The sequence below is a fragment of the Piliocolobus tephrosceles genome, chromosome 14, assembly GCF_002776525.5.
Source record: "Piliocolobus tephrosceles isolate RC106 chromosome 14, ASM277652v3, whole genome shotgun sequence".
NCBI classification, from domain to species: Eukaryota; Metazoa; Chordata; class Mammalia; order Primates; family Cercopithecidae; genus Piliocolobus; species Piliocolobus tephrosceles.
Window position 1 is genome coordinate 17557476 of NC_045447.1, and position 21456 is coordinate 17578931.

The following is a 21456-nucleotide window of genomic DNA, read 5'->3' on the forward strand; positions in this document are numbered from 1 at the left end:
TCATCATCATCTGCCAATATCTTAGCCCTGCATGGGTGGCATGGCCCCTCTGGGAGGCACTGAGGAAATATTTGTTAACCTAACCTAGAAAAGAGTATCTTTAAAGATGATAATGTGTAAAAGTTCAGGGATATCTCACCAAACCCAAGGATAGGAAGTAGGGGCAAGTCTCACCAAAACGAACCAGAAGGCAGTTCAGGGAAAAAGTCATTCCCTTTCCTGTGCTACATGTCACTGTAGATAGCTTGTGGTGGAGAATGTCTAGCTCCCAGGTTTAAATGTCTGCCAGGTGAACACTAAAGAACACAGACCAGCCCTAATTCCACATTCACAGAAGAGAGATTCTTTTTGGTCCAACTTTGTTCAAAGTGCAAAGATAGCATAATAATATGGTTCCACAGCCCTGTGCCTGTGAATGGGTTGAAGAAGAGAAGCAGTTTTCATAGGAGGAGTTGCTGTGGACTTGACAAATCTCCCAAGATACAAGGAGCAAACCAATTTGTTATTGTTAGAAAATAGTAGTAGCTGGTGGTAACTGGCTGACCACAGAACCCTGTTCTTTTCTTAGGATGCCCTTTAAGCCACAAACTGGTCACTATAATTTCTTAGCCAGCATCAAATAGGATAGTAGCTCATTTGCGACTTCAGAATTTTCTATTAACCAGAATGTTTAGGTTTACCTAATATGATCATTGTTGCTTTGTGATGATAACCTGATAGTACTGCAGAACCCTCAAGTGCCTTCTTTCAAAACCATTACATTTGGAAGATTAAATTATGTTTATGATGTTATTAAATGTGCCCTATCATCTAATTGTTTTGAAAATTAGGAATTGCTTTTAACTAGAATATGTTATTAGCCAAAAGCCTCATTTCCAAACCAGATTGAATAGTGGAATGTACCATACATATACTATATAGAATGTCACAGCCCAAAGGATCCTCAGAGATTATCTTCCATAGGTGGCAAATACCTAGCCCAGATGCTGCCGCTCCATCCTGCTATTCCCATGCTAGTAATTAACCACAGCACTGTTTTCCACTGAGCTTAGACTTGGCCTCAGAACCCTTCTACAGCACTCCAGGTAACAACCCTCAACTGCTTAGAGTTAGCTCTAAAAAACAAAACTCGAGGCCGAGCTCGCATCTATAATCCCAGCACTTTGGGAGGCTGAGGTGGGTAGATCACCTGAGGTGAGGAGTTCGAGACCAGCCTGGCCAACGTGGTGAAACCCCGTCTTTACTAAAAATACAAAAAGTAGCCTGGCGTGGTGGCAGACACCTGTAATCCCAGCTACTCGGGAGGCTGAGACAGGAGAATTGCATGAACCCTGGGGGTGGAGGTTGCAGTGAGCTGAGATTGTGCCACTGCACTTTAGCCTGGGTGATAGAGCAAGACTCCTCAAAAAAATTAAATTAAATTAAAAATTAAATAATAAAAACGTTAAAAAAAATGAAACTTGTTTGCCATTCCACTATTCAAAGGAAAAATTGAAGCCCAGAAAAGTTAAGTGACATCTGCAAGGTCACACAGTTGATTAGTGGCAGTGGAAGTTAGAATTCCCCTCTGCTCCTCACTGCCTCCTTTAGGACTGACTTCCCAGGATGGGCTATGAGCCTTTTCCATAGCATTCTTAAGAGTTTGGAAAGAAAGTTTCTATCTTCCCTTTATATCAGTAAGAAAAGAGAGAAGAAACCGCTTAGAATTGTGAATTGCCATACTCCCATTTGGACGGGGCTGTAGGGTTAGTCTAGAAGCAGGCTCATGAACCCGGGCAGCAACTGCCTTGGAGTTCACACATAGAATCACAGTGAGCCTAGCCCTTCTGTAAAACACAGTAACCCTGCAACAACCATAGGCTTATTGTCTGGAAATTCTCATGGAAAATAGGGGGGTCACAGTTTCTTCAACAAATAAATTGCACAGGAAATGTGAGATAGAGTGGAAGAAACTAAAGATTAAGAGACTTTACAGAAAAATTCTTTAGGTTCATTAGCCATCTGGGAAATGCAAATTCACATTATAAGCAGATGTCACACTAGACAGCTATCAGAATGGCCTGAAAAGAACAGAAAAGAACCCAATGTGGGTGAGAGAGGAACTTGAACTCTCATATTCCGCCGGTGGCAGTGTAATTTAATACAACCACTTTGGAAAACAGTCTGGCAATGTCTATTCAAACTGAACATTTGTATACGCTATGAGCCAGCAGCTCCAACTCCTAACTATGAATCTAACAGAAATGCACTCATGTGTTTACTAAGGCATGTACTAGAATGTTCACAGCAGCACATTGAGCCAAACTATAGAATACCCAAATGTCCATTCCTGGCTGAATGGATGAAGTCTGGTTTATTCACATGTAGGCATACTACATAGCAAAGAGAATGAATGTAAGTGCTCACACATATAATTTGAGTGAAAGAAAGCAGTCACAGAAGAGGACAGATTCTCCCATGTGTTTCTCTGTATGTTAGGTTTGGTTTTTAAAGTGTTTAGAACAGCTTTTAGTGGCTTGAAATGTAATCTCTTTTGTGTTTGCATCATCTTTTGTTTCCTTTTCATAACTCTCAGAAAAACACCTGGCACATGCTTTTGGCCTCATGTTTCTGGGTGTAGAAGTCTATCAACTGAGAGGGTGGAGTGCAGAAATACAGATCACCTTTCTCTGCCCTTTCCTCTGCCCAGACCACCTGGTCTACAGAAGGGACAGGTAGCACCAATTTCACATACATGAAAGTGCCAGACTTTAAAATGATATTCTGTAAATATAAAATGTTGGTTGCTATGAGATTACTACACCTTCGACAAAAGCTGTGCACACCCACAAATAGCTTGCTTTGCTCTCTAAGATCCTATCAACAGAGTGTACTTGGCCTGTATTTAGACAAAGCCGGTGGTGGTGTTTACATCTTTGGCAGCTTACTCAGTGTGGCTTTTCTATGAACAAAATGCGTGCTCAGCCCGTTGGGTCTGGCTTCTCAGCCAAGCAATTATGTATTGATTGGTGGTGGGAAATGAGGTGTCTTTTCAGCTGGTCCATGTCCAAAGAAAAAAGTGCCTAATTGGACATCTGAGATGATATGGAAAAAATCAGAGCCTACTGCTGTCATAGCAGGGGATTGCTGATGTATCTCTCTAGTGCCTACCTTGGAATACAGTTCTGTGGTTTTCTTTGAGCAGAGCTGACCCTTGTTCCTGCAGGATGTGATGCGTGGCTGTGATAAATTAGGTTTTTACCCTATAAACTAGATGCTTTCTCTCAGTGAGTACCGTATTCTGTATCCTATCTCCATTAATGGCACTAACCTATGCAACCAAAACCTCGAAACCTGGGTCTCAGCCTCTGTCCCCCTTTCCTCCTCCTACCTAGTTTCCAAATTCCATTGATTCGCCCTCCTTCGGGGAGGCAGAATAGCTCCCCAAACCATTTCCTTCTCTGTCCCTACCACCTGTGAATCACACCACCCACTCTAAAGCGGTTCCACTGGCAGCTTTCACTGCCTTCTCTTCTAACCTCAGACATCCATCAGAGAGTTTTTTCAAACTAGACCTGATGGAGGTTACTTATCTGCTTAAAATCGTTCTGCAGTTTCCCATTGCCTACAGAATGAAGACCAAACACCCTGGCCCGTCACTGCCCTTCAGAACCCGGCCCCATTCATCCCTCACCTTTCCCCACTTCCTGCCATAGTATTCAGCCATTGACAGTTTTCTGGAATATACCATTTTTATACTTCATTACCATTTCATGTGTTCTGCCTAAAATATTCTTCCTCATCTTTTTCTAAACAGCAAACATTTTATCATTTAATATTCAACTTCTATAACCTCACCACGTCACCCTCTGGAAAAGTTTCTTTCTTCTGTGTGCTAGCACTGTGCCTTGTACATATATCTGTCAGCATTTATGACACCAGAATGAAATGATCTACTTCCATGTCTGCCTTCCCTACCTGACCAGGAGCTGAAGAAGGCTAGGGATTCCACTCTGTCCCTAGCTTCTCCTACACAGGGCTTAAGGCCCCCAAATTTTGCTGTGTAAGTGAATGAAATTTCACTGGGCATAAGACCATTGCCTCCAATTCTGATATTCATGGAGTATTATGGACCACTAATTTTTCAAGATTCAAGTGAGGATAATCACCTGGAGAAACTGTACTTTAAATCTTGATAATTATGGTATCTTATACCTTTCCTTCTCCTAGGATTATGAATTAAAGTAACTACCTTGAATCTTTTGTGCTTTAAAGCATAGTTGGACACAAAAATCAGGTCTTGCCATTCGTCTGTAATAACCCCCTTTATTCATTTAACACTTTATATACTTTCTCTGTCTTCCTCACAAGTGGTCCTCTGAAGTACATGTTAGTCTGCTTTAAGAATGGGAAACTGAGGTTCAGGATGTTCAGTAACCTCTCTGAGGACATTCGGCTGGTAAATGTTAGATTTGGGATTTGAACTCAAGTCCATTTGACTCCAGAGCTCCTGTTCTCTCCACTGCTCCAGTGATCTTCAAACTTTTTTGCCTGTGAAACCCCTTACAGAATTTAGAAAAACCATAAAGCCCATCAAACATTTTAAATTGGCATGTAAAAATTTTCATCTTGAATTTATGTACTTGCCAAGAATATAATTCATGGCATGTTGTAAATATTGACATTTTAAAATACAACTGTTAACATCATTCTTTTAAATGTACCCAATGAGAAATAATAATGATGTAGTTATCCATTAAAAATATGTAAGTAAACTCTTAACGGTCAGGAGCTTTTTATTGTTTTTTTTTTCTCCTTCTTCTTAAACCTAAGTTTTTTATTGCACCTTCACTTCCCCCAGATTCTTTTCCTAATGTATATTTTGTCATGAATTATTTTATTAACCTACTGCAACACATTTAGAATTAGAATTAAGTTTTAAAAATTTCCTGTAACTAAAAACAAGGTTCTACAAACATTTCAGAATTTCTCCTAAATAAGAAGTCAATTTTTTTTTTTTTTTTGAGACAGAGTCTCATTCTGTCACCCAAGCTGGAGTGCAGTAGCATGATCTTGGCTCACTGCAACCTCCCGGGTTCAAGCAGTTCTCCTGTCTCAGCCTCCCAGGTAGCTGGATTTACAGGTGCTTGCCACAATGCCTGGCTAATTTTTGTACTTTTAGTGGAGACGGGGTTTTGCCATGTTGGCCAGGCTAGTCTCGAACTCCTGACCTCAAGTGATCTGCCCACCTAAGGGGCCTCCCAAAGTTTTGGGATTACAAGTGTGAGCCACTGCACCCAGTACAAGAAGTCGACGTTTACTAGAAATGCTTGTCTTCATAAGACGAATGAGAATTAAATCGTGCATGTATAGATGGCTGTTGTTTAATGCTAGAATGAGACAGGATTCAGCATCGGTTTTATTCCTATTTTTCATTTTTATAGCTATAAGGACTTTGAAACCTTATTTACATAAATAAGTTGATGGAAATGGAAGTTTTGTTTAAAGTAGTATCATACAGTTCTTAGCACTCCCTTTGAATTTATGTGCTAAAAATATCATATCACAGTCTTTCACCAAAAAATATTTATAACGACCTGTCAGTTTTCAGTTTAGTAAGGTACTCATCAGAGAACTGGAAATCCTCCTGACTTGCAAAAGGATTTGCATGCAGTCATTAAAGTTACTTGCTTTCTCAATCCTGCTCAGTATTTTGAATTATCCCTTTGTTTGTTACCCTGGAAAATGGGAGAAAGGCTGTAGTAAAAGGGAATGTCTTGGCTGGGCGTGGTGGCTCACGCTTGTAATCCTAGCACTTTGGGAGTCGGAGGCAGGCGGATCACCAGGTCAGGAGATCGAGACCATCCTGACCAACACGATGAAACCTCGTCTCTACTAAAAATACAAAAAATTAGCCGGGCGAGGTGACGGGCACCTGTAGTCCCAGCTACTTGGGAGGCTGAGGCAGGAGAATGATGTGAACCCGGCAATTGGAGCTTGCAGTGAGCCAAGATTTTGCCACTGCACTCCAGCCTGGGCAACAGAGTGAGACTCCGTCTCAAAGAAAAAATAAAAATAAAAAAAGACAATGTCTTGATCCAGGCACTACTCAGGCAAGTCAGTTTTAGAAAAAGAAGCGTATGAAAACTGAGTATATAGAAACTGATTTCCTTAAAACTCTTCTGGCATACACCCTGGAAAGTTTTGTGGACCGCCTGAGGTATACGTACCCCAGGTTAAAGAGTGCTGCGTGTCACCATGTGGTTTTCTCCAGTTCAGCCTCTCCTTTCACCTGTCCATAGGTTATTGCAGCCGAAGGAGAAATGAATGCATCCAGGGCTCTGAAAGAAGCCTCCATGGTCATCACTGAATCTCCTGCAGCCCTTCAGCTCCGGTACCTGCAGACACTGACCACCATTGCTGCCGAGAAAAACTCAACAATTGTCTTCCCTCTGCCCATAGATATGCTGCAAGGAATCATAGGGGCAAAACACGGCCATCTAGGCTAGCATAGAAATGAGCACTACCCTTCCAAGGATGAAGTGGGGGACCAAATTAGCCTTTAACTCATAAAAAGAGGATAGGGCTTTTCCTTTTCCATATGTCAATTGTGGTGTTCCCAGAATGCATAGCAGTTATAAAAATAGGTGAAAGAATTGTTAGCTTGTAAATACTGAGAGATTGGTGATTATAGAAGGTAATCTGTTAGTCTTAAAATAGTTAAAAGTTTGTATGTTTAGATTATTATGTAGTAGGTTAGATCCCTCTTGTTTTGACTTCCACTGACTCCTTCTGAGCCCCCTAAGCACCCAGGCCAGAGGCAACCTGGGCTGTAACTGCCACTTGACACTGCTGACTGGATAAATGCTTTGCAGAAAGGGATGATCTTACACCACAGCCAGCTTCTCTAGGTCAAATGTGCCTTACTCCGGAGAGTCTTTTTTTTTTTTTTTTTTTTTTTTTTGAGATGAAGTTTCACTCTTGTTGCCCAGGCTGGAGTGCAATAGCATGATCTCAGCTCACTGCAACCTCCACCTCCCAGGTTCAGGAGATTCTCCTGCCTCAGCCTCTCCAATAGCTGGGATTACAGACTCATGCCACCATGCCCAGCTAATTTTTTTTTTTTTTTTTTTAGTAGAGATGGGGTTTCACCATGTTGATCAGACTAGTCACGAACTCCTAACCTCGGGTGATCCACCCACCTCTGCCTCCCAAAGTGCTGGGATTACAGGCATGAGCTACCGCGCCTGGCGCAGAGTCTTAATTAAGAAAATTTCCCTAATGTTCATTTATTTTCTAAATCCAGACCATGTTTCAGAATAATCCTTATTTGAGAGTAGCCATTTCTTGCCTGTACTTGTCAGAACCAGCAATAGTCAAGACTAATGAAAAAGATTACTCTAACCCTTCAAAGACTTTTAAATTCACTACTATAGTGGTCATTTTAAAAATACATCCATGTTTTAACTTCTTTGAGCCTTCTTTGTGAGTAAATGATTCCTCTGTGTTCTGCCTTTCAAACTAGCTAAATATTTGTCACAAAAGTGCTTTTTTCTCACTGTTGCCTATTTTCATATATCAGGTTTTAAATAGTTTTAATTTTGTAATAAAATTTTCTCTACGTTCTATATGCAATTGTTATATATCCATTTGAATAGCTTAAGGACTAAAATACTTTTTTAAGAGATAACTTCAGGAAACCATTATATTTTACTATCTGCATGCTGTTAACTGTGGTACACTGTGAAATATCTTGATTACAAACCATTCATTACATAGTATAAGGAATTCACAATGTATTGACTGTATAATGTCTTAATTATCTTGGGCAGATGCTGTCAAACTTTACGATATCTATATAGACGTAGATCTTTGTAAACTTACCTAGTCATTCTTCTATCATGTATATTGATGCTGAAAGAGGAACTGGTCAGCTTCTCTGGACAGCAGTTTCTTAGTCTATAATATCAGGAGACATCTTCTGTTTTGCAAATGTCTGTGAATCTGAGCAACCTGGCATTCTATTTACTGGCAAAAAAGCTGGCAGGTGACATTTGTAACATTTCCTCTTTGAGACTCTGAGTTCACCTAGGGAAGTCTAAGAATAACAGCTTTCTTTCCCAGTGCGAGCCTTTATAGCTATCCTTAGCTGAACCACTCTGACTATCCAGCCAATGGATGTCCCTTCCCCTGTACCCCAATTTCAAGCTTATTTTAGGAAGCCTTGAACTACCATGTATCCTGGCTCCTAGCTGAGTTTATTAGAGGTATGGAGCAGTGCAACGTAAACTCAAGTTGCACTTACATTTTGAATTTTAAAATGATGGGTTTATCCGTTGTGTGAGGTGGCTTACCCTTGAGGACCAGGAGGCTCCATATCCTGGCTGAAAATCTTTTCTGCGACTTAAGAGTAACAGTGCCTTTGGATCCTTGAGTTCTCCTGTCTCCAGATAGCAAATGACCTTGACTTTTCTGCCTTGTGAATTCATAGTCCAATCGGTTGAAGTTAAATCACTTGGGAGGGACGCATAGAAGGAGCTCTAGGAACACAGTGCCAGTGCAGGAGTTTTTCCAGGTGGTCTCCCTTTCCAACAATGTACATAATAAAGTGTATGCACTTTCACTAATATATTTGGGGTGAGAGTCTGTTTCGTTCTTCATTGAGTGTATGTGGATTTCCATTTGCAGAAGTAGTACGTTAGATCTTCCACTTCTGAGCTGGCTGGTTGGCTTCTTCGTGTGCTTTGTGGGCCAGGGGAAGGGGACAGGCTGCTGTGGGCCATCTGCTGTCTCCCAGGTTTAGGCACCCTCTGGTGCACCAGCCCACACATTTTCCCTGGGGAGTTAGAGATCCACGCACACCCCACCACCACCACAAAGCTTTAACTGGCTTCATTTCCTTTTGCCTTCCTCCAAATGGGACAGGAACCCACTTCTTGCTGTCATCCAGTTAATCACATAGACATAACCTTTACTTAAGTAAGGAAGAATGGTAAAAAACCAATGTGTTTTACCTGCAACATCTGACCTTTGAAGAACTGTCTTGAATTAGTGGCTACCATTTGGGAGCACCAGTCACTTAGCTCTGTGCACAAATACGTGTATGTACATTCTATCATTTTATCCCAAAATAGCTTGATAGACACTTTATTATCACCATTTTGTAGATGAGGACACTGAGGCTCAAAGGTTAAAACAACCAAAGTCACATGATTGGAAAGGAAGACAGCTGGAATTCAAACCCAGATCTGTCTAATGCCAAAGATGTGTGAAGTGTATCAGTGTATCTTCGTGTGACACTGCCTGCCTCTAGTACCCCCATCCACACACCACCACACCATTTTGTAGATAGATCACAACTTTTCCCAAGACTATCGAAGTTCGTTTACATTCATACCTAAGCAGGCCCTAAACTTAAAGTTTTGTTTTGGGCCATCTGATTCAGCCAGAGTTCATTATGAAAAGAGGAGAGTCGATTGGGCATTTGTTTGTTTACTTGTTTGAGACGAAGTCTCACTCTTGTCACCCAGGCTGAAGTGCAATGGCACGATCTCAGCTCACTGCAGCCTCCGCCTCCTGGGTTCAAGTGATTCTCCTGCCTCAGCCTCTGGAGTAGCTGGGATTACAGGCGCCTGTCACCACGTCTGGCTAATTTTTGTGTTTTTAGTAGAGACAGGGTTTCACCATGTTGGCCAGGCTGGTCTCGAACTCCTGACCTCAGGTGATCTGCCTGCCAAAGTGCTGGGATTACAGGCATGAGCCACCGCGCCCGGCCCAATTGGGCATTTGTAACCACAAATGTCTTAACATACTGTCCTGAGCAGGAGGAAACCAATGTTCCATAGACTTTCAGCTTATGTTGCCTTTTAAAATATATCATTTCTTGTGATACTCACAAACCTGGTCTCCCAGTTGCTTGGCTAGTAAATGGTGAATCCAGTGCCCCTTCCCCTACTTTCAGCAGCAAACCCCTTTTTTCAAAGGTAACTGCATTGGTAAAAGGTTTAAGGTGTCTTTTGCCAGGGTAAATTATTGAGTTCACATTTATAACATTTACTGAATATAAAGTAACTCAATGAGAACAGTGAGGCTGTTTTGAAAAACAAAAATTCATATTAATTAGAGTTATGAAAGAGTTCCAATCTTATATTCAGTCTATATTCGATTTCTCCGTTTTGCTTGTCTTTTTATTACCACTTTAAACGTGGAATTTGAATCTAATGTTTATAAAATCACAGAAGCACCTCATAGAATTCTACATATTTCCGTTTGAAAATCACTGCTCTGGAGTGCTTTTCTTCCTATACCATCCACCTTATAAGGTGACCTTACATAAGTCATATGCTCTCTCAGCCTCATTTTCCTCACCTGTAAAACAAGGAGATTACAGTCCACCTGTTTGGGTCTCAGACCTTTTGAGAATGTGTTGGAAACTGCAGAGCTTCGTCTGAAAACTGTACAATAGTGTGCACGACACAAATTTGGATCCTTTGGGGGTACACTGGCCCCACTCCCAAACCTAGCCAAAGCCTTAAGAAATCCTGGGCTAGATCATGTCTAAGATCCTAACTTCAAAGCTATGCGGTTACCTGAAGAGTTTTTACCTTATAGGAACCAAGAAGAAGGCAAAAGGAACCACGGTTGAATGCCAGTGCTGTGCAAGGCACTTCACACATCTTTTCTTCATGTCCATTTGTAATCGCATTTGGCTGTGCTGACCAGGCCACAGCAAAATCCCCGGGGATATCAGTGATGCTGTCTTCCCGTGATGTTGTTAACATCAGGTCTACAGCAGACCCAGGCTCAGATCAAGCTAGGATTTGCCTAAACCAGTCATGCTTGCTAATAGGATACAGCCCCTTTCAATCTACTCTGTAGCCAGAAGAGTTTAGTGAGAAAGGAAATTGAAGCTGCTGTTAAAACTGAGGTTTTACAATAAACGCTAGAAACAAAGTAATCATAATGTAGGCTGCAAATCTCCCCTAAAAGATTCCAGGGGAAAAATGACCAGAAATTGAGCACTCTGAAAATTACTGGATGCCACAGAACTGCAAGGAGTCATTACTTTTAATTTTCAGCATATGGCCCCCAAAAGACTCCAACAAAATGATGGTCTACCCAGCATCCATTGATCTCCTCCGTCCTTCCTAGGAGCCATGACTTTGTTCAGATACCTCCCCCTGAGAGCTCTGACCTCAGGAGAATTCACCCCCAGCTGCTAGGATGAACCCAACTGGCCCAAGAATAATTCCATCCTTCTAGCCCATGATTCCATCGGGAATGATTATGTGACACAATATGGGCTCTTGAGACCTGAGGAAAGGTTTTCTGTGGACTTGGGAGCGGTTCCTCCTCCCTTTTCTGAAAACATTTCTAGAAACAGTCCTCTTTTCCTCTGGGCATGGCTGTTCATGGGTGTGGAGCAACCAGAAGGCCCGCAGATATTTTACCGCAAGACTAGGGAGGGCCAAGCCAAGAGAAGGAGCAGGAAACTCAGGCCCACTGGGTTTAGTCAACCATGAAGGCCCTCTCAACTCTGAACTGATTGTGTATGAGAGCACGTAAGTGTGCTTACAGCTTAATTTGGTTTGAGTTAGCTCTCCATTGCTTACAGCCAAAAACATCCTGTCTGATCCACAGTACATTGGGTCTTTACCTTCATGGATGAATACTAGGTTCTGCTGTGGCCTAGGTGCTTTCATTATTTTTAACCATTTTGGAGCACTTACTATAGGCCAGACATTGTGCTAAGCATTACCTCTTAATCCTCATGAGAATTCTCAGTGGGGTGACACTATTCTTATTCCCATTTTTCAGCTAAGGAAACGGCAAAGAACTTAAGTAAGATCACACTGCTAATGAGTGGTAGAGCTACATTTGAACCCAGGTCTGACTCCAAAGGCCAGCTGTAATAGTATAATATAAGGCTTATAGTGTGATATAAGGCTGCTATGAACATGAGCATCTGTTTGATTCAAAGTGTTCTTGAGCCAGAGTCAAAGTCAGCCAGCAAAGGAATCGTGTGTCTCCTATAAGCAGGTGTGCCATATATTATATATATAGCCACTATATATATATATATAGCCACTATATTATACCACCTCTAGCTATAGGTATTAATACATTACCATTTTGCAGGTAGGTAACTTGAGGCTCCAAAAGTTTTTTTTAAAGTATTCTATCTATAATGCCTTGCACAAAGTAAGTACAAAATAAATATCTGTTCAACTGAATTGCCCAAGATGGACACAGGATCCGAGCCTAGCGTTACCCCTCTGGCATCTGTCTCATTATTTCACAATGATTTTTCCATCATAGGAGATGATGACGTCTGCAAATGTTAGAAAGTTAAACTATGTGATTGAAGTGATAGTGTTCCTGATTGGCTTTTCGGCCTTTGAGAGAAAAATGAGAAGTCAGCATCTCAGTGGCCCCAGGCTATTTTCTTTCTCAGAGCATTGCACAACACTCTTTTGAGGCCACAGCCATACCATTGAATGCCGGTATAAACTGAAATGAAGAATTAATGGGCAGGTCTACCTGAAATTTTAACTCCCATGAATTTCTAGGAAGTAAGCTAGCTCTGTCCACACAGGCCTCTACCTGCCTTTCATGAAAGCCCTGGAAGCTTTGGGTGGTAAATGCCACTTTTGTACCAGGACTTTGTCAAGTTGATTGCTGTGACCATGAAAGCAAACCTTTGGGGGTAGGCAAGGCGGGCATTATGGGATCAAGTCCAAACCCTTGGTATGGCATTCAAATCCCCAGCCCGTCTCTCAGCTCAGAGGCCTGCCACTCCAGGGTGCTGTCTGTGCCCAAGCACACTGTTCCCCTCACAGCCCCCTGCCTGTACTTGCTGCACCCTCTGCCTGAAAATGACTTGATCTTCTCTGCATGTTTCACCCGGAAAATTTCTTCTCCACTACCCTCAACACTTCTGCGATGAATCAGAATCTCTGAAGGAACGGCCCTTGGGGAATCCATGCTTTTAAAAAGTTCCCTGGGCAATTTGGGTGATCAGCCAGCTTTGGAAACAACAGTGTAAACACACACACACACACAGCCTGCCCATCATTTAATCCCTCATGCTGGTTTCTGTTCTTTTACAGTCATATGCTTGGGAGCTTTCACATCATAACTCAATGGGGATGGAGTGGCGGTGGGAGGTAACACAGAGCAAGAGCAGGGAAAACAAGGTGAGAAGAGACCAAAAGGACAGACGGGGAGGACTGGGGAATGTCCTCCAGCAGTTTCCTTGGACTGCTTTAGAGTCTCCCAGGAGAAAAGATTATGAAACAACATAGAAATATTCAAGAGGGACTTGTGATATGCTGAGCATGAGTAGAGAGTCAGGACCCAGGGGACCAAGAAGGCACAGAAGAGTCCCTTTCCCATACCCTGAAGACCGCAAACTTTGAGAGCATCCGGGGGCAGCTCTTGCGATGGCAGCTGCTGCAGTGATTTCTCCACATAGCTTTGGGGCAGCAGAATGAATCTGTGGGAACCAGAGGTAGCAAGGAAGGTCCAAGCAGCTGCTACAGGATGTGGCAGCTATAAGGATGCACCCTGCCCACTTTCCAGTGCAAGGCATATACTTGATAAGAGCTCTGGCTGCTGGCTTTGAACTTCATTCCACATGTGTCCCAAGGCCAGGCCTCCCAGTGACTGAGTGCAGGGGGCAGATAAGGCACGCCTGCTTACAGGAGACACACGAGTCCTTTGCTGGCTGGCTTTGACTCTGGCTCAAGAACACTTTGAATCAAACAGATGTTCATGTTCATAGCAGCCTTATGCATGATAGCCAAAAGGCACAAATAACTGAAGAGTCCATTGATGGCTAAATAAACCAGATGTGGTATAGACATGCAGTAGAATATTACCCAGCCACAAAAAGGAGTGAAAATTTGATACATGCTACAACAGGGATAAGTCTTGAAAACATTCTGCTAAGTGAAACAAGCCACACACAGAGGACAAATGTTGTGTGATTCCACTTAAATGAGGTCCCTGGAATAGTCAAATTCTGAGACTGAAAGTAAAACACAGGTTACCAGGGGCTGGCGAATAGGGAAGAATGAGGAATTAGTATTTAACGGACAGAGCATTTATACTGGGGATTATCAAAAAGGTTTAGGTACAGAGAGTGGTGATGGCTACACAACACTGTATATGCAATGTTACCGAAATACACACTTACAAATGGTTAAAATAAATACGCTGTTATGTACAGTTTGCCACAGTAAAAAAACAATGAAAATGGGACTATACCATTAAATTTAAAAAGAACACTGTATTTGGCTTTGAGACTGCCGACAAGCTTTGCCAAATCTTCCTGGATTAAATAAATGACCACTAAGACAATTCCGTGCAACCTTCTCTCCCTTTTTCCTCCACCTAGGGTCAGACCTGCATCTAGGGTCTGATGGCTCTCCCAGTCTTCCTTGGTTCCCCACCTATTTCCTTTCTTTTGAGACAGAATCTCGCTCCGTCGCCCAGGCTGGAGTGCAATGGCACGATCTCAGCTCACTGCAACGTCCGCCTCCTGGGTTCAAGAGATTCTGTCTCAGCCTCCTGAGGAGCCAGGATTACAGGCATGTGCCACCACACCTGGCTGATTTTTTATTTTTAGTAAAGACAGGCTTTCACCATGTTGGCCAGGCTGATCTCGAACTCGTGACCTCAGGTGATCCGCCCGCCTCAGTCTCCCAAAGTGCCGGGATTACATGTGTGAGCCACCGCGCCTGGGCCCTCCCTATTTCCTTTCACATAGGTATCCCCCAGGACAATCTACACACCTCTCATCTCACTGTGGCATCGCCTCTCAGGGCACCAGGATTCACACACAGGGTGGATGCAGCTTTTCTGCTAGTTCACAGGCAAATGCAAGGCACCTCTCTGGGCATTCTCAGAATTACCAGGGACATAGGGCAGACGCTCGCTCTCACCGTCAGATGGACACAAGGAAACAGTTGAGCCACACTGGAGTACACACTTCAAAATGTTTTTATTGAATTGAATTTCCCAAACACAGACGTTTTAGACAATTTTGCAAGGACCCTGAATTTTTGCAGGGCTATTTTTGGATACTGTAAAAAACAAAAAAACAAAAAAACCATACACACACACTCATAGCAGAGTTGCTCTGCTCGCTGTAAGGCCTCTTTGAGGGAAGGACAGTTCCAAAAGGCACTGACCGGTGACACGGGTGGGTCCTGCCCCTCCTCAGGCAGCCAGCTCAGCCATGGCCCTGTCCAAGGGGTCCACAGACCAGTAATCATCATCCCAGCCAAGGAACCAGCCCACAAAGGAGGGAGGCTCAAAGCCTTGCTTCACCACGGTGATGGGCGTCCGCCGATCCCGATTGGCTGGGTCCGTCTCGATGTACCGCTTAGCTGCAGACACACGTGCAAGAAAAGGAAACCCCAGGAATTCTTAGTGCCTCCCACACCAGGGAGAGGGTGACTCAGGACAGGAGTTGACAAAGAAGGTCAAAGGTCAAAAGACAGTAGGTCAAAGGTCAAAACACAGGTGGTCTATGGTCCTACTGTCCCTACTGCCCACTCCCTGCCCTGGGCACCATCCTCCTTTAAAGGCATGATACCCACGTGGGTTCTCTACCACCCTGCTCAGGAACACAGGAAGGGACAGGGTTACGGCTTAACCTGCTTCATAAAGCTTATTACTTTCCCTTATAGTCCCCTACTGGAAGATATGGGAACCAACTTTTGGGTTCCCAGCTCATAAATCAGATCTATTCAGCTACCCAGAATCTGCTTTGCAACGTCTTTTTCTTTTTCTTTTTTCTTTTTTTCATTTTGAGACACCATCTCGTTCTGTCACCCAGCCTACAGTATAGTGATGCATTCATGGCTCACAGCAGCCATGAACTCCTGGGTTCAAGCAATCCTCTGACCTCAACCTCCTGAGTAGCCGGGACCACGGCTACACACCAACACACCCGACTACTTTTTTTGTATTTTTTCTAGAGATGGGGTTTCACTATGTTGCCCGGGCTACTCTCAAACTCCCAGGCTCAAGTGATGCTCCTGATGTGGCCTCCCGAAATGCTGGGATTACATGCATGAGTCACCATGCCTGGCCTGCTTTGCCACGTCTAAACCTTGACAAGTTCAGCTCCTGAGTATTCTGGGAACTTGAAGAGACTTCTCATCTGTTCCTTCCTTCCTCTGGAACAGATCAGTTCCTTCAGAAGCCTCAGGGCTTCTGAAGGAACTGATGTGTTCTTCACTACCCCAGGCAGGACTTACAAGGGGCTGGCCACAGAGGAGGAAGTCCCCACCCTATCTTGTCCATCAGTCCCCTAGAAATGATGCTCATTCCCAGACCTGTACAGAAGCCACTCCCATCACCCCACAAGCAACGGACCCCCCTCCCCCCAGGGACTTGGGTCCTCACCAGAAGTCAAGGCTTCTGTCTTTTCTTCTTCTTGAGAATCCTTTCCAACCCAGACAAAGACCTGGAGGTGAGACGAGACATGAAAGGTACATGAGGGGTGCGGACCAAATTCATGGCTGGAGGAAGACTGGGGAGGGGCCAGGTGTCAGAAAAGACAAAGCCCTTTTTAAGCCCTTACTAAGAGAGCCCATGAACTAACACTGGAGGAATTTGGAACAGAGGTTGAAAACCGGCAACCCACAAACATGTTTTGTTTGCTCACCCACCACCCTGTGTTGGCCAACAATGTCTTTTTAAACTACTGGTGACATAAAAATCTAGATTTCCAACTTCTCTTAAAAAACTGGAGGATCTAGCAGCCTGGGCCTTCAAACCTCACTTGAGTTAAGCTGTGCAGGAGCCGCCCCTTTGAGATGGGCAGTTCTAGTTTGCCTCAGACTCCACTGCTCCTTCACATCTCCCCATCCCAGCCTGCTTCACTGGCTAACACTGCCAACCAGGTGCCATCAGGCATTGAGTTTGAGATTCTTCTCTAAAGGTCCATAAGTTATCTCTGAACAGCATTCACTCGTTCAACAAATGAGTGGCCAAACATAGTCTCACTCATTTATTCATCCAACAAAGATGCACCGAGAGTCTACCACGTCCCAGTCTGTGTGCATCTTCGTCAAAATGGGCCTACGGCTTGGAATAAAAATAACTCACCCACCGCTATCACCATTTTGAGTCTTGTTACAAGTTCTATGTCACATTATTTAGCTGATTTTTATGTATCATCTATTTTTATGCATATCTAAAATATTACTTCAAAGAGCACCTATCATTGATAAAATGGCATTAGACAGTAAAATGTCAGACTTGGTTTCTCTCACTTTTTTTAAGACAGAGTCTCACTCTGTCATCCAGACTGGAGTGCAGTGGCGTGATCTCAGCTCACTGCAACCTCCGCCTCCTGGGTTCAAGTGATTCTTCTGCCTCAACCTCCTGAGTAGCTGGGATTACAGGCACCCACCACCACACCTGGCTAATTTTTTTGTATTTTTAGTAGAGACAGGGTTTCACCATGTTGGCCAGGCTGGTCTTGAACTCCTGACCTCAAGTGATTTGCCCACCTCAGCCTCTCAAAGTGCTGGGTTTGCAAGCATGAGCCATCGTGTCTGGCCCTCTCTTACTTATTTATAAATGTGTTCCCAACTAAAGTGAAAGCCCCTCGAAGGCAGGCATTCTATCTATTTTGCTTATCATAGGATTCTCAGCACTCAGCATTTGCCTGGAAGACAGTGGTGCTGAATAAATGTCGGCTGACTGAATCCCTAACAGATGAACAAACAGATTAAGTAGTCAATGGATCAATCAATGACAACTGCTGAATGGCTCAAGCTGCAACCATTTTTGGTCCTGATCTTCCAACCAGGGATTCCGAGCAGCACTGTGGGTAGTGTAGTCTTATACCTTCGTGGTCAGTCACTCCATAACTCTGAGGACGCTGGGAGAAGCCACCTTGATAGGAAAGATGACTGACCTGACACCCCCGTGAGAACGTAAGCCCTGGGAGGGCAGGAAAACGCCTACTTTATTTATTGCTCTATCCCTAGCATCTCAAACATAAAGCACCTGGTACAAAGCAGTGCCCAATTAATATTGGTTGAGTGAGTGAATGGCACCTTCCCCTGCCAAGAAGTCCTACATAATGGCCTTCTCTAGGAGATGAAGTGGAGACAGAGCCAAGAGCCCTCAAACCAGAAGCAGGAGCCCTCTAGAGTCGCTAGGTGACACTGGACAGTTTATGCCTGCAAACAAGATGCTGCTAAGTTCAACATCCCCCGCCAGCAGATTTAAAGGAAGAGTTCATGCTCCTGCAAGGCCTGGGAGAGAATGATGAAGGTCATGTGATTTGGCTTTATAGGGCATTTTGCAGCTTTCCAGGTGAGTGTATCTGCAAGGAAGGTACCGCCACTCCCAGTTTACAGATGAGGAAATGGAAGCTCAGAAAAAGGAAGTGACTTCCAGTAGCCTAGAGACTTTTCTGGCAACACCTGGCACTGCCTCTTTTAGGTCCTTCTAGCAACTGATCATAGAATTGGAAGTCTAGTTTCTCCCACTCCCTGTGGCAGAGACAGCCTTCACCTGTCCTTCACCCACCTGGTCCCAGGTGTCCAGAAGCATGACATCATCCGTAGCCAGGTCTTCCTGCATGAGCTCACCAGGAACCTCTTCGATCTGGGAAGGAACGAAAGAGCATCAGTGAGCTGTCTTCCCTCCCCTGGATGGGCTTCCTCTCTCTGCCCCCTGAGGGAGTGGCACAGCTGGTTGCAGCTGGCAGGGGGCCCCTTCCTCTGTGCCATGCCATCAGAACTGTTTCTCCTGCCTCTGCTTCTGACCAGTACCGTGGAACTTGTCTCCCGAGGGGAAAGCAGAGGTGTGACCTCAGCAGGGGCTCACCACAAAACGTCCAATCTTGTTGGAGCAGGCAAAGAGGCGAGGAGGATGGGCATCCATCTTCTTGTCCTTCAGCCGTGGGGATGTGCGGTAGGCAGCCTTCCCGCCCAGGGCCTCCCAGAAGCCATCTGTGAGGGGAGGCCACGCCAGTTTGCCGAGGGATGCCATCACCCCTCTCTCCCATCTCATCAGACCCTGGGACCAGCCCTGCCCAAGCCCAGCCAACTGCTCTCCCCCTTCTCCCTCCATCCTAAAATCCCAGGAGGTCCGGAGGGAAGAGGCCTGAGGGAATTGGAAGGTGACGAAATAGAGGCCCAGAGAGGGCAGACTTGGCAGGAGTGACACAGTCAGGACTGCTATTGGCTTGAGGCTGACGACAGCATTGCGGGATGAGGGTCATTAGCTCCACTCAGCTAATGAGGCGATGTGGCTCAGAGAGGTTAAGCAACACTCAGGGTCACACAGATGGTAAGTGTTAAGACCAGGATACAAATCTCGTCTGATTCGAATGCCCATATTCTTTCCACTATACCTGCTCTGTCCATGTGTAACCATTTACATTTAAATTCATTAAAAGTAAATTCAATAGAAAGTTCAGTTCCTCATTCCCACAAATTCCCACTGATCGCATTTCAGGTGTTCAACAGTCACAGGTGACTGGTGGCTGCCAAATTGGACCCGGCAGACACAGAACATCCATCTGCATAGAAGGGTCTGCTGCACAGAGCTGCTTTAGACCAAGTCACTCTTCTCTATTTCTGTTAAGCATCAAGCAGCTGGGAATGAACTCAAAGTAACAGTAAAAAGACTGCAGGCTGGCAGAAGGAAGAGCTTCCCGGCCCACATTCTGGAAACAGAGCAGGCTGGTGGCATTTCTGTCCATGGGGAGTCTAGAGATGCAAAGAGCCCACTGCCCCTCTGATGCTATCAGCCCTGCCTACCACCTTTCAAGGCTTCGTAGCGAGGGACCGCCTCCTTCCACAGCCCAATTGGTCCTTCCCACACTGGGCTCTCCTTTCTTTCTGTCTTTCTTTTTTTTTTTTTGAGACGGAGTTTTACTCCTGTTGCCTAGGCTGGAGTGCAATAGCATGATCTCAGCTCACTGCAATCTCCACCTCCCGGGTTCAAGTGATTCTCCTGCCTCAGCCTCCTGAGTAGCTGGGATTACAGGCATACACCACCATGCCCGGCTAATTTTGTATTTTTAGTAGAGACGGGGTTTCTCCACGTTGGTCAGGTGAGTCTTGAACTCCCGACCTCAGGTGATCCACCTGCCTTAGCCTCCCAAAGTGCTGGGATTACAGGCATAAGCCATCACGCCCAGGCTAGGCTCTCCTTTCTTTAGCTCCTGGAGACCCCCTTCTCTCTGACCATAGCCCTCATTTTAAAGCAACTGCTTTTATTTAACATACATTAGGGGACAGGCCCTGGGGCATGGGGAGGATTTAGAGCCCCCAAGCCCAAGGAAAGAAGGGAAACCTAACAGCTGCATCCTGGAGAGCAGCAGGCCCCCCACCCCAGCTCCTACCTGGCTCACTGCCTTCTGCCACCTGCACAGGTTGGGCCCGTAGCACCCTGAGCAGCTCCTGGGCCCCCGTCTTCTCTGCCTCACTGGCTCCTGTACCCACCCACAGGTAGGCAGCTGAGGGGGTTTTCAGGACAAAGGCATCGTTGGAGTTCAGTGCACCAGCCTTAGGCAATACCTGGGAGGGTAGAGCTTGGTTAATCAGGAACCAGACAAAAAGCCCTCAGCCCCCTCCTCACAGCCCAGGAGACCCTGCAGCAGGGCTAGCTCTCAGGTGGGGACTTGGAGGAACATAGCCCATCAGAGCTGAGGGCACAGACTTTGGACCCTGATGGCCTTGGTTGACTCCCATGAGTCACTAATGCACTGTGACTAATAGAAGTGGAGTGCCCAGAACAAAGGAGGTGAGAGTCCCATTCCCCTCTAGGCTGCTCAAACCATCCTGGGAATCATGTCCTGATCTGTGCCTTCCTCCATGAAAGGGACAGTAGCCAACTGGAATGTAATGAGGAATGGCATCCCGATTGTACAGAATGGTAGGTAGTGAGCTCTCCACTATGCAAAGTGTGCAAGGGACACTGGGCATCCTTGAAACAGGGGGAAGTCTAAGACAGACAACCCTGTGGCCAGGGCAGGAAGATACAAAAAGCTGCTTCTTACCCACTCACTCACCACCCCCCGCCACCCCCGCCCCCATCCTGTGCCTGGACATCTGGTCATCCAGCTGGGAGGTTTCCGGGAGGCCAATCCCTTCTGTGGTCCAGGACCTGGAAATTACCTCGACAGCCCGGGTGGCTCCAGCGCTGTTGGCGCGGACCTGGAAGAGGCGGGTGCTGGCAGGGGCTGTCTGCCCGCCCTCGCGGGAGGTGCCGCCCTTGTAGATGATCATGGGCTTCCCACCAAACAGGCTCATGAGGTGTGCCGGCTCCTTGCCTTGGACCACACGGCTCTGGCAGACAGACAGGAGAGCGAGTCAGGGACCTTGGAGGCAGGCCTCAGTCCTTCTATGTCGCACTGGGCCCACCCTTGCAGACAAAGCCATCATGCTTATGTCTGTGTGTGGCATGGAATGTGACCCGAGAACACACAGGCAGGGA

The 21456-nt window shown here is 45.2% G+C and overlaps 2 protein-coding genes across 5 annotated transcripts in view; one reads left to right on the plus strand and one right to left on the minus strand.

Moving 5' to 3' along the window:
• Positions 1–8608, plus strand: part of STOM (stomatin) — a 32527-nt gene extending 23919 nt beyond the window's left edge. The window contains exon 7 of the mRNA XM_023223678.1: positions 6282–8608. Within this exon, the coding sequence (XP_023079446.1) occupies positions 6282–6488 (207 nt within the window). The 3' untranslated portion in view covers positions 6489–8608. The remainder of the gene's footprint in view (positions 1–6281) is intronic.
• A 6356-nt stretch (positions 8609–14964) lies between these two features.
• Positions 14965–21456, minus strand: part of GSN (gelsolin) — a 64936-nt gene continuing 58444 nt past the window's right edge. For all 4 annotated transcript variants that reach the window (XM_023223674.2, XM_023223675.2, XM_026457101.1 and 1 more), the window contains 6 exons: positions 21138–21308; positions 20363–20537; positions 18838–18962; positions 18538–18615; positions 16396–16456; positions 14965–15371 (listed from right to left, as the gene is read on the minus strand). In XM_023223674.2, coding sequence (XP_023079442.1) covers positions 15202–15371; positions 16396–16456; positions 18538–18615; positions 18838–18962; positions 20363–20537; positions 21138–21308 — 780 coding nt within the window. In that variant the 3' untranslated portion in view covers positions 14965–15201. The remainder of the gene's footprint in view (positions 15372–16395; positions 16457–18537; positions 18616–18837; positions 18963–20362; positions 20538–21137; positions 21309–21456) is intronic.